The sequence below is a fragment of the Phalacrocorax aristotelis genome, chromosome Z (assembly GCF_949628215.1).
Source record: "Phalacrocorax aristotelis chromosome Z, bGulAri2.1, whole genome shotgun sequence".
NCBI lineage: Eukaryota > Metazoa > Chordata > Aves > Suliformes > Phalacrocoracidae > Phalacrocorax > Phalacrocorax aristotelis.
In genome coordinates this window covers 55,951,761-55,978,277 of record NC_134311.1, presented here as the reverse complement: position 1 = coordinate 55,978,277, position 26,517 = coordinate 55,951,761, and the positions used below count along the sequence as shown (strand labels likewise).

The 26,517-nt window shown below is 39.5% G+C and overlaps 2 protein-coding genes across 12 annotated transcripts in view; one reads left to right on the top strand and one right to left on the bottom strand.

Moving 5' to 3' along the window:
* WDR41 (WD repeat domain 41) overlaps nucleotides 1-26,517 on the top strand; it is an 87,986-nt gene that overhangs the window by 7,022 nt on the left and 54,447 nt on the right. For 7 of the 11 annotated variants that reach the window (XM_075079247.1, XM_075079241.1, XM_075079240.1 and 4 more), the window contains 11 exons: nucleotides 853-901; nucleotides 1,711-1,842; nucleotides 2,203-2,265; nucleotides 2,758-2,869; nucleotides 4,588-4,650; nucleotides 5,871-5,981; nucleotides 11,605-11,789; nucleotides 13,808-13,929; nucleotides 14,931-15,019; nucleotides 16,537-16,670; nucleotides 18,507-18,636. In XM_075079247.1, coding sequence (XP_074935348.1) covers nucleotides 853-901; nucleotides 1,711-1,842; nucleotides 2,203-2,265; nucleotides 2,758-2,869; nucleotides 4,588-4,650; nucleotides 5,871-5,981; nucleotides 11,605-11,789; nucleotides 13,808-13,929; nucleotides 14,931-15,019; nucleotides 16,537-16,670; nucleotides 18,507-18,636 — 1,190 coding nt within the window. The remainder of the gene's footprint in view (nucleotides 1-852; nucleotides 902-1,710; nucleotides 1,843-2,202; nucleotides 2,266-2,757; nucleotides 2,870-4,587; nucleotides 4,651-5,870; nucleotides 5,982-11,604; nucleotides 11,790-13,807; nucleotides 13,930-14,930; nucleotides 15,020-16,536; nucleotides 16,671-18,506; nucleotides 18,637-26,517) is intronic. The other 4 variants (XM_075079244.1, XM_075079251.1, XM_075079250.1 and 1 more) reach the window with 1 other exon arrangement.
* The window catches only part of PDE8B (phosphodiesterase 8B), a 36,955-nt gene continuing 29,924 nt past the window's right edge, over nucleotides 19,487-26,517 (bottom strand). Inside the window, exons 18-20 of the mRNA XM_075079239.1 lie at nucleotides 25,594-25,761; nucleotides 24,291-24,420; nucleotides 19,487-23,757 (exon numbers count right to left, since the gene is read on the bottom strand). Of these exons, the coding sequence (XP_074935340.1) occupies nucleotides 23,642-23,757; nucleotides 24,291-24,420; nucleotides 25,594-25,761 (414 nt within the window). The 3' untranslated portion in view covers nucleotides 19,487-23,641. The remainder of the gene's footprint in view (nucleotides 23,758-24,290; nucleotides 24,421-25,593; nucleotides 25,762-26,517) is intronic.

Sequence of the window (26,517 nt, the reverse complement as noted above, 5' to 3'; positions counted from 1 at the left end):
ACAGCTCCAGTATTACTCAAGAATGGAATGGAATTTAAAGGGTTATAGCTGAATTTTGAGAGTCTTACTATTCTAAGTTTTTGATGTCCTGACAAAACGAGGTATAATAGAGCTAAAAGGCAACTAAAGATAAGTTAATGTTATCAAAGGTGTGCATGGAGGATAGCTGGAATCTGTGCTCCAGCTACAGTGTATCTGTGATGGTGATAAAGGTGCAAATGTAGGCAGATGGTTAGATGCTAACTCTAGCCTAGGGAAAAATACTGAATTTAGCTCACACTTTGTTAATGTGAGATGAACAAGCTAATATGAACCTGTTTTTTCCTCATATGGTATGCCTTCCAGCTGGATTTTTAGCAGAAGTCAAATTTAGCACCTTCAATGCACTCACTTTGGGGGTTCTTTTAAGCCACAGTTTAAAGTATTGTGATAATTACTGGGCTCCTCTATTCCTGGTCTGAGCTCAGATGAGGGGTTTGTAACTTGTTAGATGTCTTGCAGTCAGTTGCCTCTGACTAATAGTATTTGGTTTTAGAGTTTGCTGTTATTTGATGTGTAAGATCTCATATTTTTTAAAATAAGAGAGTTGGTTATGTAGTGTGGGATTCTATTTAAATACTATGTATTGGAATTCTTAAGCCTTGTTCTTATATTAAGTATATGTTGATAAACACCTATTTAAAAATACTGACTTCAGTTTACAAACTGTAATTGGGATTTACAAATACATGTTTATTCTTTAAAGCCAGTCTGATATATCTTGTAAATATTTTTCTTGCATAACTGTTTACAGCTTTTTCCATTACGTTATGCTATATTGAAGTTTTCACAGCTTTTTTTTTATTATTTCAGGTTTGCATCTGCAGGAGATGATGGAATTGTATTTCTGTGGAATGCTCAGGTTAGCTCTTTTTTTGGGGTAGCTTGTGTGCCCTGGAGAGGGCAGAAGTTGAGGAGAGGAGTTAGAAATGTCTGGTAGCAAAAAAGCAGAATAAAAAAGAATTGCTGCAGAGCTACTGTTTGAAAAAAAAAAGTAGGAGTCTCAAATCTTAGTTTGCAAAGAAGAGCTAGGAAAGTAAAAGTTGTGTGAACCCAAGAGAGCAGTAAGTTTTAAAGGTTAGACTGTTTTGGGAAGACATAGTGATTTTAGAGAGATTTGAGATGAAATGGTGTGAAAAGCAGAAATGTGTATGAACTTGTGGCTTTAATTCTTCTTTTAAAATATGTTTGTTGTTTACTGTAAACACGGAAATGCTGAGTAGTAATTCAGCAAATACCTAGCAAGGTCCCAATCCTGCCAAGATTTTTATATATATATAAATCTGAATTGCTGTAGTATCCATTAAAAAGGGTGTATGGCCAACATATGCATTAGAATGAAATGAGTTTAATACAGAACTGAGTTCTTACGTGCTGTAAGAGGGTTTTTCTCTTAGAGTATTTTTTATTATTTACTACTCCTATGTTATTTAATATTTATATTAAGTATTACTGAATATTATTAGTTATTAGAGAAGTAATATTTAATTCTGGGTAAGATCTTGAACAGTGTTGAAGGTAGTAGGAAGTAAATCTATAAATTACTTTAGAAAGGGAGATTTTAGACACTTAGAAATTCTTGCTTTCAAAAGTCATTTCATACTTATGTCATACGCTACGCTAGGCATTTTCCAAATTTTACCCTTAGTTTTCCATGTTTTTATTTTTCAGACAGGAGAAAAACTATTTGAGCTTCATGGACACACACACAAAATTACAGCTATAGCATCATTTTCTTCGTCAGATGTTTCCGAAGAAAAAGGCCATTTGCTTTTAACAGCATCAGCTGATAGAACAGTTATTGTATCCTTAGATCTGGAGAGGATTCAAGTTTCTATGGGCTTTTTGTTGATTTTTACTTTTGAAGGTAGCATTGAGACAGGCTGCAGGTTGTTTAAATTTATTGGCTGGTAATATCCAGTAGGTATAACTGGATTACACTAGGATTTTACTAGTTTATTTCTCACAGGTAGATCAGTCCTTGCTACAAAAATGAATCCATAACAGATATTTATTAATATGTCATTTTGGTCAAATATTGAAAAGATAATCAGGGTTTAGAAGACTGAGTCTCTGCATGCCTATTTCCCCATGTGTTGCAAACCCAGCAGTTACATGTATAACACATAAAAACCTTTCAGTTTCCTTAATAAATAAAGTCAGGTTTGGGACTGCACTAGTGGCACACAGTTTCAGAAAATGTCATGTTTCCATTCAACTGTAAAGGTAAGCTGAGGAAAGCCTAGGTATGTCCGTTATGTTGTATACAAGAATCTGTTATGTATGGCTTGTGGGCCATATGGGCACGTGTGTTAAAATGAACAGCAGTGTTTGGTTTAAGAACAGGTACATAGTGAGTGCCTGAGAAGTGGGCACAATTCTCAATTTGATTTGGAACTCTTAGTACCTCAGTTTTCTTTTTGAACAAAGGTCATTTTATAGCTTGGTTTTGTTACTGTGTTGGAAAAGGCAACCTACAGTCAAACTAGTTTATTAATAGTAATAGAAAGAAATAACTCAAAAATCGATTTTTGCATTGTTGATGGAAAATTGTGACTTATACTACGTAACTAAATCTGTATTTCTTGGGAAAGTGACACCTTAATACTGTATTTCATAGTACTTACAGCTTTATCTGGCTAAAGCTTATGATCCTTTCACTGAGAAATTCCCTGTAGAACTTTTGCAGGGGACATATATCTGATTTTTGTTCTGCAGTGTTTGACAGTTCTTCAAAGACTGAATGTATGGTTGTCTGGAGGGAGTGATCTATGTGTTTGGAACCGAAAATTAGATCTCTTGTGTAAGACCAGTCATCTTACTGATGCAGGTAAAAATGTAAATGACTCATTATAGCTGTTAAAGTGCAAGTAGAATGGATCTGTATAATGATGCAAAACCAACTTGGCAAATTCTCTTTAATTCTAATGATAACATTATGTATTAGAGACACTCTCTATTTTTTTAAATGTCAGACTTAACCGTTTTAGAATTAAGACTGCTTTTAATCTCCTGTGCTGTGTGAATTTTAGAATATGTCAAATCTCAGTAACTGTACATGAGTTTGGACTTACAGGGCTAGATCTGGGATGCTGATTTATACACGTTTGCGGTAATGTGGACCAGACCCTCTGGTTGGCTTTCCCTGTGAATGAGCAGTTTTATTATTCCTAAGTAAAGCTTTGTAGTAGTAGAGCAGTAAAGATTTCCTTTTATTATTGACAGTCAGTACTTTTGATGTAGAAAATGCAGGTTTTCATAGAAATACAGTAAATGTAATCATATCTCAGTGTCACTTGTGCTTTTCTATTAGAAAGCTTGCGTATTATCTGTCCATGCAAAGAAAATTGTTGCGTATTATTGCCATACTTTACAAAGATACCTACGAAGCTGTGAATCAAATTCAAAGTTGGAACCAATATTTTCTTTATTTTTGTCGTAGAATGGAGCAGTGGTAGGAAAAGCCTTCTGAATCTTGGAGGATATTAACACTTCTTTTGGTTCAATATGAAATATCATGCCAAATACCAGTTGGAATTGGTGGTGTAGTGCTTAGTGTGAGGTGCTATTGAATCTTTTGTACAAGGGATCAACAGGATGTGCAGCATGGATCCTCTATTCCCTTGTAATCTCATGCTTCCTTTGTGGGGAAAGAGGCACATTGCTTATTCCTTGGGGAATTTTCCTTTAATGGTGTGGCAGCACAGACTGGGGGAGTTCTGTGCAGGATGAAGGCAGAGTAACAGCAAGTGGCACATTTTATCTTATGCCTATTCTTCAGCTGGCTCTGCACAATATTTTAGTATCATGCATACTGTGGTTGTGTCAGTATCTAATAACTTTGGTACTGCATGTGTTTAGAGTCTCAACAATTACCACAGTGCCCTTAATATTGTCCAGCATTAGGATATAAACATCCTAACTCGATTTAAATAAAAAGATTATTGATTTTCAGTTCATCTCAAGTTTGATGTTCAGAATTCTGCTGGTTTCAGGACCAAAACTCCTGACTCTACCTCCACCTGAGGTATATCTCACTTCCAATGCCATTCAGCTTTCACTTCAGGCAACACGCTGTTATTTTGCTAAAAACTTTTAAGTGGGAGGAAGATTATGGAGAACTTCATTAATAAGGAATTATTGCTCTCTGTAATTACCTGAAAGGAGGTTGTAGTGAGGTTGGTGTTGGTCACTTCTCCCAAGTTACTAATGATCGGACTAGAGGAAATGGCCTCAAGCTGCGTCAGGGGAAGTTTAGTTTCGATATTAGGAAAAATGTCTTTACTGAAGGAGTGGTCAGGCACTGAAACAGGCTGCCCAGGGAGGTGGTGGAGTCACTGTCCCTGGAGGCATTCAAAAAATGTGTAGATGTGGCACTTTAGGGCATGGTTTAGGAGGCATGGTGGTGTTGGGTTGATGGTTGGACTTGATGATCTTAGAGGTCCTTTCCAACCTTAATGATTCTATGAGTCTTATTAACAGTTTTCTGTGTTTGCTTGTGGCCAATGAACATCCTTTTCTCCTTTATCTCCTGTATTTTTTTCAAAGGTATCAGTGCTTTGGTTGAATTGCCTAAAAATTGTGTTGTGGCAGCTGTTGGCAAAGAGCTAAGTGAGTATGTTGCATTTCTATTAAATGTTCATATTCCTCTGTAACAGCTGCTTATCAGAGAGATGTGTAAAAAGCACGCTGCTGGAATTGTATAGGAGAAGTAAATGGTATTATGGTCTGATTAGCAGCCTTCTTCCTTTTTCCCTTATTTGACAAAGAGGCAGACAATACTAATTTCATTCAGGAATTTTGTTGAGATCTGCATGACAAAACTTTTCTTTAGTCTTTGTTATTACTGTTATTGCCACCTGTCCCGATCTGATTGTGGCATTTGGACATTTGTCCTTCTGGAGAAGGTCTGGAACTCATTATCTGAACTGTCAGATACTAGGCTTCTCTAGAGCCTTATCCCAAGATCAGCAGTATGATATACTGTTGATCTCATTAGACTGTCCAAAGCTGTAATGAGACAATGTGGTGGTTTCTGTTGCTCACTTGGAGACAGGGTTTTCTATGCATGCAAACTGTAAATCGTGGGCTAGCTCTTGGTGGAGAGTCTTTTAAATAAGTGTGTTTTATAAAATTACTGAAATTTCAAAACATCTAAGAAAATCCAGGATTAAAAGCAGAGCACTAAATCAGCAAAAATCAAACTTTGCTCAATATGATTAAACACTTCGCTGAAAAATAACAATCTTATGTTCTGATCAAATAATCAGGAGCAAATTAAAAATAGTCCTCTTGTGTTTAGACATCAGTATACAATGTAAACTTCCATCTGAACTTCTCACAGTTCTTTTGTAGTGCCCTTTAGACATTATAAAAGAAATTCCAAGACTGGTTAAAATAAAGTCTTAATTCCTGGTGATCTTGATTGCCTTACTAGAGAATATTATATCCTTTTGAGCAATCATTTTCAGTCAGGTGAACCTTAAGGAAGATATTTCATTTTTAGTTTACTTATCCATGAAGATGTGTAATACTTCTTACTTCTGCTTTCTGCAACTACTGATGTTGACAGATTCTCTGAAGTTCAGAGTTACTAAGCTGAAATATTTTATCCTAGAGTTGCTATAGTAAGAGGCCTTAATAATAACACCACTGAAATAATATATCTTTTTTTTTGGCGTTAGGCATGGTCATAAGTGGCTTTGCACATTTTGTACTGTCTCACAATATGTTTGAGTTTATGTCTTTCTGAAAATCATGTTTTATTTAAGCATAGCTACATTTTATTCTGAATGATAAAGTTTATTTAGACAACTTCTCTCTCTCTGAAGTAATTTTTAGGCTGATTGCTTCTAATGATGGGTCTGAAGGTTGGAATATCCTTGAAGTAAAGCGCCTCATTGACCATCAGGATAACATTTTGTCATTAGTCAGTGTCAATGGTAAGAGTTTTTCATGTTACTAGTTCTGTTAGTTACCAGTGGGATATTTAAACTATGGAGTTTTTATTGGGATAAAACTTTAACTGGAATGAAACTTCATAACTAGTAGATGTACCTTCCTGTGTAGCTGCAAAGGTAGTGAAATGTGAAAATATAGTGGCTTTATTTATGGATTAACAGTGAAATGAAACCAGGCAGGTTATGATGTAGAAAAGGCACAGAAGAGGCAATGTCATTGATGGGAATGCAGCTCTGGGTCTTCTTCCTGTTGGGAAAGTTTGAAATGCTATTTTCTCTTGCTCCTTCTGATTCTTGAAATGGAATATACAACGCCATGTCTTTTGCAGTTGTAGTCCCAAGGTAACTGTGAGTTCTGGGTGTGCAGATGTGGGCCTGCATATAGACCCTTTATTTAGGGGCTCTGGAAGATGATGCAGTCTCTGCTACATATTAGGGCTATACTAGGCTATTAAAATTCTATATACTCTACTACAGGTATCAACCCCTCTACTTAGTTCTTCTGTCTTTTTTTTTTTTTTTTGTGGTGCACCCCAGAGCCCAGGGCAAGTTATTCCTGGTGTGACAGAGAGTGTATATTTGTCCTTGGACTTATTTGTGGCAACCTACTTGGCACAAATGGGTTGTAGTACAGGGGTAAGAAGAAGCTGGAAATAAGAAAACTTAGATTCTATGGTGGTTATTCTTGGGTGTTGTGGTTTAACCTGGCAGGCAGCTAAACACCACACAGCTGCTTGCTCATCCCCCTACCCGCAGTGGGATGAGGGAGAGAATCGGAAGGGCGAAAGTAAGAAAACTCATGGGTTGAGACAAGAACAGTTTAACAATTAAAATAATATAATAATAATAAATTGTAATGAAAAGGAAAACAACGAGAGGGAGAGAAACAAAAATTGGGGAAAAAAACCCAAGTGAAGCGACTGCTTACCAATCGATGACCAACGCCCAGCCAGTCCCTGAGAAGTGATTGCTGCCCCCCCACCAACTCCCCTCAGTTTATATACTGAGCGTGACTTCATATGGTATGGAATATCCCTTTGGCCAGGTTGGATCAGCTGTCTTGGCTGTGGCCCCTCCCAGCTTCTTGTGTACCTGGCAGAGTGTGGGAAGCTGAAAAGATATTGACTAAAATAAATACTACTTAGCAACAACTAAAATGTCAGTGTGCTATCAACATTATTCTCATACTAAACCCAAACCACACCACTATACCAGCTACTAGGAGGAAAATTAACTCTGTCCCAGCCAAAACCAGGACAGTATCCACCCCTTATTCTATACCCCCTACATCATGCCCAGATTCTACCTTTTCCAATACATTCCAATTAATGACCACCACTTCCCCTGTCTTTTGATATATATATGTATATATTTGAGGTATGTATATGTATGTATATATAGGCCATCCCTCTAAAATGTCTGTTGAGTTCATTTACTCCCTAACTTTGGGCTCCATCTGTCATAACAGTCTTTCAGGGTAGAAGGGACGATGCGTGTTCTAGTTCCATTGCTGCTGCACTTTGTTTCATCAAAGTTTGTTCTTCATTAACCTGGGTGATTCTTACTGTAATACTATTGATATAGCATATAGCAATGATAAATGTGATGACATACGGTATTGTATAGCAACTAACATCATACTGTTCAGTTCATTGGCTGTTTTCACCCAAAATCGGATCCCCTTGAGGCACACATTGGACTTCTCCATCCCCTGCATCACCCACCAAGCACACCCAGGACCTTGAGTAAAAGCAATCCCACGAATGGGTTTGCCTTTGCCTCAGGCAGGAATAACCCAGACTCAGCATGTTTTCCTCAGCATGTTTTTTACGTGCACTACAAGGACTTCATCCCTTATACAGTACGTAAGAGTTCTGACTGGGCAGGGCCAGCTTGATTGGCAGATTCCCTAGTGTTGACTAACCAGTGGCTTTTGCTAAGCGTGTATCCCAGTGTTTAAATGTCCCACCCCCCTTTACTCTCAGTCTAGTCTTTAATAGTCCACTGTATCTTTCCATTTTCCTGGAGGCTGGTGCATGATAGGGGATGTGATACGCCCACTCAGTGCTGTGCTCTTTGGCCCAGGTGTCTATGAGGTTGTTTTGGAAATGAGTCCCGTTGTCTAACTCATTTCTCTCTGGGGGTGCCATGTTGCCATAGGACTTGTTTTTCAGGTCCCAGGGTAGTGTTCTGGGTGGTGGCATGGGGCATGGGATATGTTTTGAGCGATCCGGTGGTTGCTTCCACCATGGTAAGCACATGGCGCTTGCCTTGGCAGGTTTGTGGGAGTGTGATACAGTTAATCTGCCAGGCTTCCCCATATTTATACTTTAGCCATCGTCCTCCATACCACAGAGGCTTTACCCACTTTGCTTGCTTGATTGCAGCACACGTTTTGCATTCATGGATACCCTGTGCAATAGTGTCCATAGCCAAGTCCACCCCTCGATCCCGAGCCCATCTGTATGTTGCATCTCTCCCTTGATGGCCTGAGGTGTCGGGCCCACTGAGCTGTAAATAATTCACCTGTATGTTGCCAGTCCAGATCCACCTCAGCCACTTCAGTTTTAGCAGCCTGATCTGCCTGCTGGTTGTTTTGATGTTCTTCAGTGGCCCGACTCTTGGGTATGTGAGCATCTATGTGATATACTTTTACAGCCAGGTTCTCTATTCGGGCGGCAATATCTTGCCACAATGCAGCAACCCAGATGGGTTTACCTCTGTGCTGCCAGTTGCTCTGCTTCCATTGCTGCAACCACCCTTGCAGGGCATTTGCCTCCATCCATGAGTCATTATAGAGATAGAGCATGGGCCACCCCACAACAGAAGGGCCCTTTGAGAGACCAGGCAAGGTAGACAGCTGTTTAATTCCCTCCATCTCCAAAGCAGCAATACCAAAAGCGCACTGGTGCCCCTTTGGGTCCTTGAAATACCCTCTCCTGAGGCAGTCTGTGCCAAGGATGCACGGAGCCTCTGGGCCAGTCACAATGGGGTGCTTCTGCCACTCATTCCCAGTTAGGCTCACTTTGGCCTAACAATACAGTTAGGTCTTGGGATCCCCCTGTCGCTCCAGCAACGCTGATGGGTTCTGCCCCTACATAGTTTGATGGCATTAAGGTGCACTGTGCACCAGTGTCCACTAAAGCTTTATACTTCTGTGGGTTGGATTTGCCAGGCCATTGGATCCACACAGTCCAGTAAACTCACTTGTCCCTTTCCTCCACCTGGCTGGAGGCAGGGCCCCTCTAATCCTGGTCATAGTATCCGTTGCTCGCTTCTTGTAAATACAGATCAAAAGTCCCTTTATTAAGATCAAGAAGTAAAATTAGCCCTTCTACCCTGTCTGGGAACTGCTCACTGGAGACTGGAGCAGCAATTTTCCTGGAGGAACCCCCATTTGTGATTGTTTTTACTTGTAACTCAGGTACCCATGCCTCTAGGGCTGAGGTAGATTTTTCCATCCAGCTTCCTCATGTCCTCTTCATGGTGATGCAGGTAAAACCACGGAGTGGCCCATGGTTTGTATCTACTATATCCTGTCTCTTGAGCAGAAGAACACTGACTCCTAATAGGTGAGATACTGTCTGTACAGGTGGAGAGTAGGACCTATGCTCTTTCAGTTGATGGACCTCCTGGCACAGTTCCTCCATAGCCAAGATGAGGGAGGAAGACATACTTTCTTCATATTCCTGAAGTTGGCTAGCCACCTCATCCACCGTTGGTCCCTCTTCATCTTTCCAGGCCAGTACTGTTGATGAGTTGGCATATGACAGTGGTGCGCTCCATACAAACTTCCACTACATGGGTCGTCTGCACTTGATTTCATCTGGATCTTTGGATAACTGTTCGTTGTTCAGGTCACCATAAATAATCTTCACCACGGCTAATTCCCTGACGTACTGGATACCACTCTCCATGGTGTCCTACTTGCCTGGGTGACATACATCTTCCTTGAAGGGATACCTTTCCTTCACAGGTGCACAGGAGATGCTTCAAAAGACTGAGGGCTTATGCCCCTTTTCCAATTGCTTTGCCAATGCCCCTTTCCCTAGAAAGGGATCCCAGTTGTTTGGCTTCCTTACCCTCCACTTCCAGGCTGCTGGCCCCATTATCCCAGCATCGGAGCAGCCAGGTGACAATGTGCTCACCTGGATGATGGCTGAAATCTTTTCACATATCTTGCAGCTCACTCAAGGATAGGGGTTGGGTGGTTTCTGTTTCATTTTTTAGCTCTTCCTCTTTCTCCTCCTTGCCTCCTGGTGGCCCTGCTTTTTCATCAGCTTTCTCTAAAGGAGCTGACTTTCACTTCCAAGATTTCTTCTTGTGTGTAGGGGTGACTGATACGGCACGGGTTGGTTCCCTGGTTCAGCTGCAGTGCATGTCAACACGGTTTGGACTAGCGTCAGAGCCTGTTGCTGGGCTTGGAGGGGCTGCAATGCATGTCGCTAGGGTAGATCTCTGCATGGTGTTTTTAAATAGTTGTTTCACCCTAAACAAGGCCTGAACCATATTCAGGAGACACAGCAGTAGGACCATGCTGGTTTGAACATCCCAAGGATATTAAAAATTCTTAAGAGCTGTTGTAACTAGCCTGGAGGAAAAAAGGAAGGTGAAGGAGCTGGGGAAGTGTCCCCCCCCGTCTCCTCTATAATCGGTTATTGCAAGAGAAGAGGTAAAAAGTGTAACTATAAATAGTTTCTGAGAGATGGATCCCAAAGTACAGGGATCCTGGTGGGATGGGGAAGAGAATCAGAAGGGCAAAAGTTAGAAAACTTGTGTGTGCCCCTTCCCAGCTTCTTATGCACCTGGCAGAGCTTGGGAAGCTGAAAAGTCCTTGCCTAGTTACTAAGCAGTGCTTACACAACTAAAACATTGATGTGTTATCAAAATTATTCTCATATGAAATCCAAACCACAGCACTATACCAGCTACTAGGAAGAAAATTTACTCTATCCCAGCTTAACCCAGGACATTGGGGTTTCCTGTTGTCATTTTTTTCTCCTTTTTGATTGTGAAGGGGAAGCAATATTGGGCTTAAAAAGACAATATGCTACCTGTGTTAAGTGTTGTTGAAGCAGTTCCTTTCCATGTGTGATTAACAAATCATGAGCAGCTGCTTTGATTTTGCCATTATCTCATCCACTTAATTTGTGATCAGTATTTCAGTTTATGGCAAGCACATACTTTGTCTAAGGGGTGCTGGTACACCTACTTATCCAAGGAATAGAAGGGTTTTGTACGTGAGCAACAAATGAACTTCAAATACTTGTCCATACTTCTGGTGGTGTTCCTTGCCTTTGCTATGCTATACTGTGCATTGTGGCCAGTGAATGTTGTTCTTCCTAGTTTTAATTTTACAAGAGAGAGCTTATCTTCTTCTGCTCCTCTGAGCTGTGCTAGGTAATCAAATGAATATTTAGTCCAAGGGAGAGGTTTCTGTGCAGTCAGTTATGTCCTGTACATTCTACATAGCTTCACTTGAAATGGGCTCTTTTAACTTTTCTAGAGTTGTAACTTTATGTGAAATGGATTTTTTTTATATCATGGTTTCTATGTGTGTTGGTTTGTTTTGGTTTTTAATTTATTTTTATTTCTTTTCCTCTAGACTTGACTTTTGTGACAGGTTCTCATGTGGGTGAGTTAATAGTTTGGGATGCACTTGACTGGACAAAGCAGGCATCTGAGTGCAACTTCTGGGACTCCTCTGTCCATCCAGATGTACAGCCGGAAATAAAGTTATCCCAAAGCCCAAACGAAACTTCAGTTAAACACCTAACATCTGATGAGGAGGTAAAAAGCTTTGAACAGAGTACTTCATGTGAGCTAGAATGGCCTTACCACAGAAGGCCAAGTGTTTTGTTTTTTTCAGTTTGCTGCTTTTGATAGGAGAGGCTTCTTTAAAACGTGCACAGCTATTTTTATATAATCAACAGTTTTTGTATAAAATTTTGGTCATTGAGCTAACTGAAGGTTATAATATGTTGATAGTATGGGAACTAACATAATGTCTGTCACAACAGTGTTTCTTTTTGATTGATGAAGATTTAGTTGTTTACAGTACCAGTAGAGAAAAATAAACAGGAGGTGTGTGTTTTGGTGGCATACATCTTCCATATTCCATCGTTCTGGAAATGCAGTTTCCACAATAATGTGCCTCTTGAACAGTTACAGCTGAGGGTACTGTGAACTGAATTAAAGAATAAGAATATGTCTGTGCTTAGTAGTAAATAAATATTGCTGCTTCTGTACCAATAGGCAATACTCAATTTTGAAGAGCACAAATACGTGTGCAATATCCAGTCTGCTGTAATCATGCTGTGGAGGTAATCCAAGAGGTCTTGGTCAGAATACTCAGGCAGAAGCCAGTTATAGTTCAAGAAACACTGAAAATCCTTAGGCTGTTATTTACTTTTGTGAAATGTTACCAACTGTTAGTGGCGAAAGAAAAGATCTTTCATAGCTGGGGTACAGTGGGATTCTATTTTGGGGCCTGTAAGCCCATTGCTGGGGAATGATTAAGATAGGGCTTGTGTAAATAAGAGTGATAGGTGAAGAGCACCTTTTGCAAAGCTGTAAGACTGTATGAAACTCGGAGCCTGTCTCAAGGTGGAAGACTGTAAGGGAGAAAAGGCTGAAATATAGGAGTGGAAGAGTGATATGGAAGGCCATTGAATTGATCCTCACACAAAATGAGGAAAAAATAAAAATGGGCTCAGTGGTTTTTTCCTTGATTTAGTAGAGTGCTATCAGAAATCTGATCTTAGTTTCAGAGCTATTGGAGCACCCACCACAGTTATGCATAATGGGGAGAAAAAAAAGAAACCAAACCAAAACCCAGCAAAATCCTGGACAAAGAGTTTTGAACAGTGTCAGTGAATATGTATAGGAAATCTTAGTCAAAGACACTAAGTTACCAGTTTTACAAAATGTCTCCAAGTATGTAGTGTGAACTGCTTATGAGACATTAATATCTGGGCTGTGTAGATGGAAGCAGGCTATTCAGGGAAAAGATCCAGCATACCATCACCTAAACAAGGTATGTTCAAGAACTGACATGTGTACTGAATGGAAGCATTTTGCACTCCTCTGTTCAGCAGCAAACATTTATTGTGTGTACATACACATGATTGTATGTTTATCCTCTCTCTAAAATCATTACAAGTCATGAGAGGGTCCAGTTCTAATGACCTGTAAACTCTTTGTGGCTTCTTAGGGCCATGATGGTTATGAGGTGGAATCCCTGCATTTTTCTGAAGAGCAGCATTGAATGCAAAGTGGTTCCAGATCTTTGCAGTATTGTATATCTTTCTGTGAGAGAGTTCCTTTTCTACACTTAGTAACAGCCCAAATGCTTGAGCAAGACCTCTTTGTGCAGCTTCAGTTAAATTAAAAAAAATGTCAAAAATGCAGAATAGCTTCCTGTATTGTTAGTCTTTCTTGACAGAGCAGGTGTTCCTCAAAGCACAGAGCATTATTTTAGTGTAATGTTAATGTTTAATTACATAAAAGTGTTGATTTGTTGGTATCCTTAGTTTCTGCTTAGATTGTATAGGGTACAGGATTAAAATACAGAAATGAAATAATTTCTTAGAGTATAGGAGGATGTATTTCATTTCCTCAAAAAAAATCCATATTTTTTCTATAACCTGCTGATTCTCTATGTTTGGGATAAAGCAGTAACATGGGAACAGAAACAAGCTAGATAATGTGGACTAGGTGACATCATAGTACTGCTGGAAATCCATTACACGCAGGGTGATCTTTCAGTATCTGTTTCTGTAAGTTGTTCCATTGAATTTTCTTTCCAGTGTGTGTTTGCTGCTGTTGGGAAAGGCATATACGTATATAATCTTCAAATGAAGCGTGTGATTGCCTGCCAGAGAACTGCTCACGACTCCTCTGTACTGCACATTGAGAAGCTTCCAAACAGGTACGAGTCACGGTACATTTTGTTAATGCAGTAAAGAAATGCAGAACTTGGAAGGGTGGCTAGAGGCAGTCTGCAAAGCTACCTCTAATTTCTAGGGCAGGGACCTTATCTTTAGTTTGATCTGCTTTTATTAGATAGAGCTTGTTGATCTGATTTTTGAAAATGTATTGTTGTAAATCAATGTGCAAAAACTATAATCCAGTATGCCTGATGCACAGGCTTAGAGTAAAATATCTTGGATGTTTTCAAAATCAGATTTGGTAAAGCATTTTTGTCTACATTGTGAAAATATAGCTTAATGGCATTTTACTTCTGTAAAGGAAAGGCCTATGGCATAGTCAGTAAACGTTTTTCACTAAATATTTTGTAACAGTTGCAATGTTTTAACAAAAAATAATAAATTCCAGTCTTTGTTCATTAGTGCTGAATTTCTAGCTGGATCTTATTTTGACAGCCAAGGTGGACAATTTGCTACATATATATATAAAAATACAAAATCTAATAGTTATGTTGTTAGGTCCCTTTGTATTCTTGTTCAACGGAGGAAAGTATGTCAGAAGATAAAAATTAGGGCTTTGATCTTGTAAATGCGTGTGCTATTCTAAACTGTTCTAAACATGTAACAAAAAGGAGTATCTTTCCTTTTGTTATTTTTCCGTAACAAAAAATGTTTTTGCTTAAATGAAAGTAAGCTTACAGAAGCCAGTTCGTGGAACTGTGTGTGCAGTCTCGACTTGTTATTTTTTTATTTTAGGGTGGTATGCTTTTAAAATGGGATTGAAAATGTGTATTTTTTTCCGCCTGTTTTGCAAGTCCATTATAGGTTGTCCTGCTACAAATGCAGCTTGTTTTGTATGGAAAAATTGGATGTCCTGCTACATTTGAGAGTTTAAGCAAACTTGTATAGGACCTGTGGCACCTGCTGTGTCTTTTGTAGAAGCATCACAAGGTGGCTTGTGTGGGTGAGTATCTGTACTAGTGTGCTTATCAACTGTTTACAGGCAGCTGATCTCCTGTTCAGAAGATGGCAGTGTGCGCATTTGGGAGCTCCGAGAAAAGCAGCAGCTGGCAGCTGAACCGGTTCCAACAGGTTTGCTAATAGTTGGGGCTGAAAAGAACATTTTAAAAAGGATAACGGGAAACCCAATATTCACCATGTAGAAACATAGAGGCTTACATGCTTTGTAAGAAGAGATAATGTCTTGTGTTCAACCAACTGATAACAGGTATAGGAGGGAAACTGAAAGACACGGGTGTACAAGCCCTCTGAGATCTGGTATGGGAAGTTGGAAGGTCCAGCTGAAGCAGTTCTGTGCTTAAAGCTTATTTAGAGTTTACAGTTGCTTCAGGTGTTTTAACAAAAGTTATGACCTTTCCTGACAGACCTTGATCTGCATCTTCTTGTACTGTCCAAGTACAGACGTTGCCTGTGTAGTGCTTGCAGCTTCCCTGGATACTGGTAGTTGTGGTCTTGGACAGGTGGTTTGGACAACATAGTATTATGGACTGGGAACAGTAATGAGCTGTTTCTCTTGTAGGAATTTTTTTTTTGAGCTGTGAATAATTTTTTGATGTATCTTGTCTACCTGGCCATTCACTTGCTGATGGTAATTTTTGCAGATTTTTTTTTTGCTGCCTGGGTTGATGTAAAAACACTCTTATCAGGACTACTGTGTCTTCAGTGTGGCTGGTGACAGCCAATCTGCACAGTTCTGCTTCTTATTGTGCCAAGTGGTATTTAGCTTCACATTGGAAATTTATAACTTCTGTGATTGGAGACATTTGAAAGAAACCATGTGCAATATGAAATAGGTGGATTGCTGTTGATTTGCGCTGGTTTTATTCTAAGGAATCCCCTGAGTAGTTGTTAATCAATCCAGTCATCTCCTTTGCACCAGGCCCATGGGCTAGCACACTTCTTGTTTTGTGTGCTGATGGGGCTGAGGGAAGGGTCAGATAGAGCCTGAACTGTGTTGTGTACAGAACCCAACTTTCTTCTGTCAGTATTATTACGTAGTTCTTCTGGAGGCTGTGGCACAGAAGTGTATTTTCTTGCTATCTAAATGGAACATGTGGAGTACTGACTTTACAATCCAGTTTGGCTTGTAGTTTTAAATTTGAAGGAGAAGGACAGCGGGCAGTATAAAAACAGGCAATTCAGCATCAGAAACTTGCTTGTTACCTGTGTGCCAGCACTCTAGTGTGTTAGTGCGGGACACACACTAACTGGCACCTCTTTGCACAAGTAACAGTTTAGGACAGAGCAAAGGTAAACATCGCTGTCCTGCAACTACCTTTGTGGTTCAGGTAGTTCATTAGGCAGTCCTTGGATTTCTTGCTAAATCTGTATATTGTCTCATCTAGGTGAGTAATTCAGTGTTTGCTAAATTATGTCTAGTAAGGACAAAAGACAAAGTAGCTATGTTTCCTTTCCCCCTCAAGATGAATAATCCATATCTAGAAATGCTGCGTAGTATAATGCTGTCATTTTGCCATGCAGACTGTCGTGCTTTTAGATTTTAAGTGTCTCCTGTAGTTCTCTCTTTAGCTAGAGGAAATAGATAGTATTTGTGATTTTTGCCAAAATAAAAGATTTTTGTTTTCCAGGGTTTTTCAACATGTGGGGATTTGGAAGGGCAAACAAGCAGGCAAACCAAGCTGCTAAGAAGATGCAGGAGAATACACCTATGTATTTCTTGGAGCTGGTTGGTGATTTGATTGGTCATTCATCAGCTGTACAGGTAGGTCAGCTTTAGTAAGAGCAGGAAAAAGTGAATTTCACTTACTAATGTAATTTTGGCAGTGTTTCTTAAACAGCTGTAACTTTTGACTGGCGCTGCAGGCTGGGAACACATTGATTGTGTGGTATGTTTAGTGCAGTGTGAAAATAATAATACGTACTGACTGGAAGTTCTAATGAGTACTCAAACATTCACTGACGCTGAAGGATTGTGTGTGCAGATAGTTACATACATGCTACAGATAATGGTGGGGTATTGGGTTTCTTTATAGACTGCAAATAGTGTAGCTGGGAACTATTTGTTTGTTCCAGATTTCATCTTCAGTTTGCAATCTAAACAAGGGCTCATATAAAACAAAACCCATTCAGTAATTTCTTAGCCCTCTGTGCTGTGATCCTTAAAAAGGTCTTTTAATTTTAGGTCAGGTACCATTCTGTGCTTCTGTCTGCCTAATAGAGTATGTTGTTGTTTTAAATGGCATTTTCCCTCCGCATCTCTTTGTGTCTGACAAACCTATTGGGGTAAAAAATTACTTCCTTACAGTGCACTTTTATACACATTCTTGGCAGGAGCAGTGGGAAGGGGAGGTAGAGAGGGGGTGGTGTGGTTCTGGAGTAGTTTTTCTCTCAAGTGTTTGTGAGACTGACTGGATTTCAGAATTGCTACTGCCGAAAGCTGAAAGCTTTTCACTAATAGCTAATGTGAACCTTTCTGCTACAGGGATTTCTGTAAGGCTTTCTGCCCCTCTCTACTATCTTTCTTTCTGAAAAACTCTTGAAAGATGCCCTATTATCAGTATGGAAGATTGCTATCTAAGAAAGAGAATGTAGTGTGTAATTCAGCACAGCAAAGAAGGTCAGAGGCGCATGTTGGGTCTTTGCTACAGAGCCAAGAGTGACTGAGAATGGTGATGGATGTGATTTCCTGCAACATTCTGCATGTGGAAAATTCCATTTTTAAACTCTGGGCGGACTGGAGCAGTTGAGGCTGGAAATGTTGAATAGTGATGAAATGTTATGGTCAGAGTTATTTCTACTGGAACTGCATAGCTAGTAAGTTGCTGTTCCAGAGCAGGTAGACTGTAGCACAGTCCTTGGCCTGAATGCTTCCCCTAGGCAGATCCATTCAACAAGCTGAAGAGTCAGGACACAGCAAGCATGCCATAGTGGCATCATGTGACCTGGTTCCATTGGCTGTTATGTTGAACTGCAATTAGTGGCTAATTTTAGGCAGCCTTGTGGAGGTCTCCAAATTCAGGGATGACTACATGACCTGTCAGGTCCATTGCTCTTACAAAAGCCCTCCACTGCTGCTGTACTTTTCTCCTGCGTTGCTGTTCTTGCTGATTTGGCTTCCTCTGTGTGATCAGGCACATGCTGATGTCTGTCACAGTTGTTCAGTCTTTGATCCTTCCAGGCCTGGTGATGGTAGCCTGAGGTGTTGTGTGGGAAAGTACAGTGTACCCAAGTGAACAGAACAGTGGCTTCTATTCCTAAGAAACCAGGACATCAGAGTTCATGCAAGTCACTCACTCTTCTGCTGACTTGGAACAAGTTTCTTCAATATTCTGTACCTTAGCTTCCCTGTCTGTAAGCCTTTACTGCTTTTTCTAAACCAAGATCTTTCAGTGTGAAGTGCTGTTTAGAAGTTGTTTTCATGTAGGGATTTTATGACATCTTAAAGATACAGGAAGTGTACATTGTAATTTTTTGTACCTGTGTTCAAGCAGAACCATTTCAGACACATTTATTTGTTTAGTCCAGCTGTACACTGAATATTTAAGCAAGCTGACAATCTCATGTGAGCATCATGGTAATGCTAATTGTTTCATGGCAGATGTTCCTGTACTTTGGTGAGCTGGGACTGGCTACGTGCTCTGCTGACCACCTTATTATTTTGTGGAAGGATGGTGAACGAGAATCTAAACTCCGCAGTTTAACACTATTTCAAAAATTGGCGCAAAATGGTAACTCGCAGCTCAAATTTTAAATTGCTTGAATACAGGCTACATATGTATAAACTGGATGTGTGTTAAATGTGAGTGTCTGAGCTACTGGGAATGTGACTACCAGGCAACACTGGTTGTCAAGCAGTCAAACAACAAGGTTTACACTTAATGTCCTCTGTTGCACTGGAATTTTTATTAGTTGCTACTGCTTTTCTCGAAGGAGAATTTTGCATGTTGAAACTTACTTGGCTTACTCTGTCAACAGAAATGGTGTTCTCTTGAAAGACTGAGGATAATGAAAGCTCATTAAATAGTTTCTAATGTTATCCTAACCTTTAAAAATATGGGTGGATGTCAAAATTAAGATTTGTGAAGATCCTTAGATGGATCACAACTAAAGCAGCTGGGGGTATTCCATAGTGATATGTGCAGAAAGGAGGCACAGAAAAAAATTTGAGGCTTCCTGCTTTATGTAACTTATTTCTTGAAGTGAAAGTTGAGTCACTGAGTCTGGCTCAGATGTGATGGCTCAGATTTATGTATCTAAGATAAAAAACCAAAATAAACAGTTCTCAAATAGAATTTTTGGATTTGAAGTTACTATCCTGCACCAAGGATAAGAGCTAGAAAGTAGGCAATACTGGTTTGTCAGGTTTTAGTTTTTGGCAAAGCAAGGTATGTAGATACTCCTCAGCTGCAGTAGCTGCAGTTTTACTGTGGGTTAACCTACACTGCTGGAGTTTATACAGCACCATTACCATGTCTAGCATGAAGTGTGACTCGTTTAGCTTAGGCCTTCCGTAGTGCATTCATCAAACTAATTTGTATCTAATATAAAGCACTTGCCTTACCGTCGATTTTCAGGATGTAAAATACTACTTTAAGCAGTAGCAGTCAATGTGTTCCGTACTAGCAAAACACTTATGTCATATGAATACTAAATTCCTAGCTGAATTTTGACTGCAGAGAAATCTGCACAGTTTGTAAGGATAAATAGTATTTTAGAGTTTAAAAATAAAAATAAAAAACTTCTAAGTACACAATGCCTTTTTCAAGTGTGAGATAGCTGCAGTAATCTGCAAGTAGGAAAAAACCCCCAAACTAAAACAAAAACCCCAAACCAAAGCAACTAAATCCCAAAATCAAAGCTGAACCTAGAACTGATACAAAGGAAGTGGGAGGGAGGACAAGAAAATGAATGGTACGTTACCATTTGGGGGGAGTTTGATAACTTAGTGGTTGTAAAGCCATGTAGAAGAGGGTAGCACTGTCCTCAGATTTGCTCAGAAGCACTTAACAGTTTAGGATTAAGTCTCATGCAACTTTTCAGAGCCACCTCTTCCATTTGAATCAATGAGAACTGTTTTCAGTACAGGAGACTACAGGGCTGTAATTCCAGACTTATGATCCAGTGGCTGCAGTAAGTGCAATTAAAACAAAGGGCTAAGCCGAGCCTGACAAGAGCAGAAGCAAAAGGAGGAAGCTCCAGCTTCCTTGAAGAAACTAAGGAGCCTTTTAGACTTGCTTCCTCTGGCCCCCATGGGGACTTGACTTCCCCCTAACACCCAGAAGCCAAGCTTTGCCTCTTGAATCTGACCATAATATTCCTGGAAGGCGGGGCAGAGGGACAGTGAAATTTTGAGCTGTATTTTTTTTCCCCACTTCACTCAACTTGTACAACTAATCTTATTTGAGTGTAGAGCTAAAAATGACGTGTTTCAAAAACACAAAACAGATGGAGAAATTGTTAAGTTACTCTCTCCTTTCAGTTCAGGAAGGTTAAGTCAGCGTTAAATCTTGAGCTGCACGTTCTTTGCTCAGGGTGGCTGTTCTATAGATAAGCATAGGAAAGGCATTTGGATTACAGCTGTTGATAATGTGCCTTTGGGAATATGGTATTGACTTGAGGGAGGAATGCATGTTAAGCCTTTCTGCCTGCCAGCCTGCATTGGTTCAGCTTGTCTTTATCAGCAAGTGTTGCATTTTTGGCTACCTTGGTACAAGCTGGGGAGATCAGTTTCTCTTTGGTTCTTTTTATCATGTTTCCATTGAGAAATAACTGTGCAGTTGTATATAAAGTGTGCATTTACACATTGTAACTAAAATTTTACAGTGAAAGCTTATAAAACAATCTTTTTGGAGAGGCTACTGCTATCATCAGTTATAACTAGAAAGAAGGAACATTATCTTTTCATTATCTCTTCTTCCTATACCATGAGAACAACTATTTCATTTTTATGTAACTGCTTTTAAGCAAATACCTGGTAGAGAAACAGACCTATTTAATTGAACAGTTCTAGTCACACAATTCACTGTGCATTTTACAGTGATGTAATTCAGCCTTAAAAAGTCCTACATGCATGTATAAATATTTATATCCAAAGTACTCTTGTGCTCGGATACACTCCATTTGTAATAGATCCCCCAAAGGGCTCTTCCTTTAAAGATGGTTGAGTTGAAAGTATTAAATTGAGTTCTTTGTTTGACAAATGAACTTTGAGCATAACAGTGAACACAGTAAGGCTCTACTGGCCACTTCTGTTAAATAAGAGTTTGTCACTTGCTGTTGGGAAGTGCAGCGAGCAGAATTAGGGTGACCAGATTAGAAATTTTACTTCCACCTTGTGTCATTTAAATTTCTTTTTCCACCTCACAGTAATGCAGAATTCCATATATTCTCATCAAGAAAGTAAATATCTTTATCAGACCTACCCTTCATACTTGTACAACTCTGAGGTAGCTGTTTTACATATCTGTGCACTGACAATAGCATGAAGCAGGCAGCTCTTAGCCAACTGGACAGATTAGAGTCTAGGAGATCTGGCACATCTGGCAGATGATGATTAATCTATGCTGATTTCTTTTCTTCTTAACGAGAACGTATCTCCACACAAACTACTTCTTTGCTTTGTCTCTGACTGTGAGAAGAAACACAGGATCTTGCAACAAATATACTGATGTCACATTAACGCCTTAACTTGTGAACCAGAACTGAGGCTGAACTTTATTTGTTAGGTTCCTTCCACCATTCACATTATCTTCCTTGTGACAGAAGTGTGGCAAAAATAATGAATTGAAATGTTACATGGATGTGGTCTTACAGTGTTGCTATGTATAACAAATTACAATGACAAAGCTTTGAATCTTTGCTGTGAAATTCTTTTCTCTAATGCAAGCTGCAGTGAGTGTTCAGTCATAAGAATAGTTAAGGTACAACCACCAAGAGCACTAGCTCTAAATAAAGAAATGGTAAAAGCAAACAATTTACAGTATATGAAAAAAACCCAGAGGTTCAACTCATCTAAATAAAAATCCACTGAAGAATGTTGCATTAAGTAATAAGAAAGAATGAATAAACATACTTCACCAGAAACACCATTCTTCAAATATACACAATGCAGCATTTTAATACACAGCAACCTGCCTTAGCTATGACAAAGTAAGGTTCTATTACAATTCTAACAAAAATATAGCTTATATACATTTCTCTGCACATACAATTTATGAATGTTTCCTTTTGTTTCAGAACTTGGTACAAAACATACAAAAAAGGTTGGCACATTATGTAAGCTACCTGCAGTAAATGACAATCATTGTCACTTTTCTTTCACAGCAGTCTAAACTCTGGTTGGGTGGTTTGGTTTGGTTTTTGGTTTGTTTGGTTCCAAGCCCCTCCTTTACCTTTACTCTTGATATAACGTAGGGAAGGTAGAGGGTATGTCTCAAGACCTTTCCTTTTAATGAGTAGTGGACTGCTTCTTCAACTGAAGCCACAGCTTTTACACTCTTGCCTGCAGTCTGGAGTGCACAGTGTTAAAAATCAGCAGTTCTGCCAGTATTTATTAAATGAATAGTCTGAGAATAGTCTAAAATTTGAACTCATGTTCATGTTCTGCACGTGATTAAAATGAGATGTACAAAAATATGCATTTGTGCTTTGGAAGCTTTAGCATAAATTTCGTATCTTAAAACTGATGAAAAACTATGTTTAATTTCTAACTTATTTACATCTTCTGAAATACTTTTTACATCACAAAACAAACCAGCATTTTATTAGGAGTGAAAAAGCAGTACAAATTATAATGCTGTTATAAATTATAACTTGGAAACTTTTTTTAAAAAGCGACAGGTTCATCCTAGAAGTAAGTAGCACAATATATGGATTTATAATAAAATTTAGATCAGTTTGATAAAAGTGATGACCATGTGTATAAACACCACTTTATAAAAAAGGACATTGAGCAAGTGCCACAACAGTTTTTGTGTAAAATTTGATGAAAAATTGCATGGTAACATCTCTAAGATGACAGAGAAACATGTGGATGGCACCAGTTATACAGAACATGCTTATTTTCCTGCATTATGTGACCAGTTCTAAGGGAATTTGACTCCTATAAAGACTTTGTAAGGAAAAGAAAGAAGAGAGAGCAGGTGGTAATCTGAGAGATAGTCTCTGTAATAAGAAGGTTGTTTTAAATGGTGCAGTTGTTTGTTTTTTTCTTCTTACCATATCATATTTATCGAGGTTTACTTGTTCTAATGTGCATGTTCTTTTTAGAACTATGGTACAGAGAGCTGAAGAACAGCAATAGAGTTGGAGCAAATTTATACTAGATAAGTAGGAAGTTTTTATGCATATTTGTCAACCTATTCTTACTCTACTGGTGACTAGATTACCCCTCTGTCTGAGAAACAGTTGTGTGAAGTGTTAGTAAATGCAGTTTTAATGATTACAAGATTTGACAAATGGAATTCAGTATTAGAAATTAGTTTCAGAAGTACATTTTCTGCCACAAAATGGTATTTCCAAAGAGCACTTATTAATCTGTGGATTATGTAGCCTTTTTGAAAACATTTTTCTGTAGGATTCAGAGAAGCTTAGAAGTGATGAATAGAATATTTCCTTCTTGCCACGCAGTCTTAATTTCACTGGAAAGGAAACACCATCCCTCTTGTAGCCAAGTCAGTAAGTGATTCACAGTGAAACTGGTATATCAAGAGGTCTGTTTTTCTTGCCTTAGTGTCAGTTGTTGTTTTCTGAAGGGAGCCTGAGACTCTTGCACTTTAACTCATCCAATGTTTTCCAGTGTTTGTAGTTATTAGCCAAGTGTTGCATCAAAACAGGCAGATGTGCAAATGCTGAAATGACAGGAGGAACACCTATACTGTGTATACAGAATGGGCAGAAAAACAGCCCAACCTTGTCTAAAATTGGCATTCTCCTACTCTCTCTTGTTCCTTCAGCTGTAAGCTAATGCTAAAATGGGGATTTTTTTTTTTCAGTCTGTTTCTCTTTCAAGCATATCCCTTTACTTAATGTATGATGACATTATTAAATTATGGTAACGTGCAACCACTGCGGTCTCAGTTTCTGCTGCTCAGAAGAAATGCATTGCTAAAAGAAAAAAAAACCTAGACAAAAAAGGTTTCGTTTTAAGCCATTACTCCTTCCTTCTTTACAAAGATTGTCTGGTAACTGCTCAACTTTCATAAAGCTGGTGGTGTATGCAGTGAAATGGGCTTCAGCAGCATCATTGCTTAGATGCTATGCTGTGCTGATTATATGTGGGTACTGCCCCTGAAAAAACTGGACTCAAGGCCAGCTTGAGATTTTTTGTTTTAGTCTGTAGAAATCTCTGCCTCAGAGCAAGGAAGAAGAAACCAGTACTTACCATCCCACGCATCGAACATATCTGTTATAAAATAATCAATGAAGGAAATTTGAGACTTGGGGATGCTGCAGGTGTTTCTGTCAAATACTGGCATTACAACAGGCAGACCCTGTCTCTTCTCTTCATCAGTCTAAGGAAACAAAACTCCAGTTAGCCTGTAGAGCTTTGCTAGCTTTCATACCGGAATAGCAAAGGCCAGGTGATTAGATGAATTGCAGTAGGAGATCTGAGACAAACCTTAGAACCCCTGAGGTGAACTGGCTTAGTTTCATGTGCTTTATTTCATCTGGAACAGGGACTGAAATCAACATCTCTTCCCTTTCATAAGTACTCTATTACCATAGTGCTGCAATTGCTCTTACCTCTGGTGAGACAGAACACTCTATCTGGTGATTAGGGCACACCAGCTAAAAATGGAAAATGGGGCTGCAGAGTCCTTTAGCAGAGGACAAGTTTGATATCTCTTTTTTCCACATCCCTAGTAGCTGTTTCAAACTATTTGTCTCTTAAGAGGGATGTTGCTTGTGTTTGGTTATAAGATATAGATATAAGATATGGAAGTGAGGGTATGCCCTTTAATTCTGTGTCCACAACTGGAACAGGGCTGGTTTTGTTGTGCTTAATATGGTGGAGGAATCAATCACCTCAATAGTCTTAGAACTTAATTACAAAAAAAAAACCCATTTTAAGTAGTGTAGGCAGTACCTAATGCTGGAATTAGCAGCAGAGCAGTCCCCAGAATAACCAGATGAGGTGAATGAAGAGCAGAACAGTTCTCAGCACCTTGCATTGCTGCAGGTAGTCTCGTGCCTAAGATTGGCAATTTAAAGCTAGTTCATGATACCTTGACAGCTAGGGAGATACAACCTAAGTGTATCTTAGACGAGAAAAGGTCAGCCTGATGAATCAGCTGAGGGCTTCACCAGGTATGGACCTTCATACTCTCTTCAGGGAATGTGTTGAGACTAGAAGCCAGAATGGTGACAGTCTTGAACTTCAGCCAATTAAATTGACTAAGATTAATGAAATCATTTTGTTTTGGCCAGATGGAGAAAGTTGAAAGTGTAAAACCTCCTTTCCACCATTCTGTACTGCAGGCTTCATGGTAAGCAAAGGTTAACCTAGCTAACTTTGACTGGGGTGAATTCTTCTGCATGAAAGTGAGGGGCCAGTTCTGACTGGGGACGGAAAGCATATGTCTAGACTCTGTGGTTATGCCAGGCAGACCCCGTGTGGAACAGCAGACCAGCCGATGTGCACTTTTTTTCATAATATAATGTCCAAATTATAAAAATATACATACCTGTGCAAAATACTCCTCTGAAATTCTTCCTGCCCACTCAATACATAGCTCTAGGGGGCGACATGGATTTGCTACATCCGCACATTTAATCATCATGCGCTTGATCAGTGTCTGATTATCTGGAAAATTCTTTATATTGGCTGTACATTCACAGTCGCTGCCTTCACCCTGTAGAAGAAAGTTCGTTACAGGGGCTGGTGGCCAGCATCCCTCTTAGCAGGTGCGAGGGCGTTGTTATCTGCTGTATTGTACTTAGGTGGTAAGTAGGCACCCAGCCTGATGCCTTCTAATCTCACACAGAGCACCAGGAATTTGGGGGAGAAAGTGATGTCTGAGAATTGCAGCCTTGCTCAGTAACTAATGATAGCCCCATTACATATGACAGTTCTGGAGATTCTCAGAATTAATAGCAATGTTTGTGAAATAAGAGAGTCATAGGCTCTTTATCAGCTAGGGTGATTACTCTTTGCTGCATCCCAGCCTTGCCCTCTTGGAACAGGACCAGGAAAAGGGGTGCATCCACGAACTGCAAGCTGCTAAACCATCCTCATTGCTGAGTGTTGTGGGATTGGTGGTGGTGGGCTGCTTCATTTAGGTGAGTTTCTGGAGTTTGGTTTCCATTCCTAGATGAGAAAATTGAGGCAGGCATGGGGGGTGAACTGACTTGCACAACAGACTGTTTCTTTTACAGGCAGAAAAGCAGGTTTGTGCAATTCAGTTCCAGTATGTTTTCAAATAAAACTGCCTTCTTTGTGCCAGATTTTGAACCTTTGGCCTGGAATACTTTTTGGTTTTAGTTATCAGATAGGATTAAGTCTCAGATAATCTGTGAGGTTAACAGTAGGAAAATGCAGGAGTGGCAGACTGACTGCAGAAAGTCTGTGCTTGCTAGGCAGTAAAATACCAAACTGCTTATTGACTGCA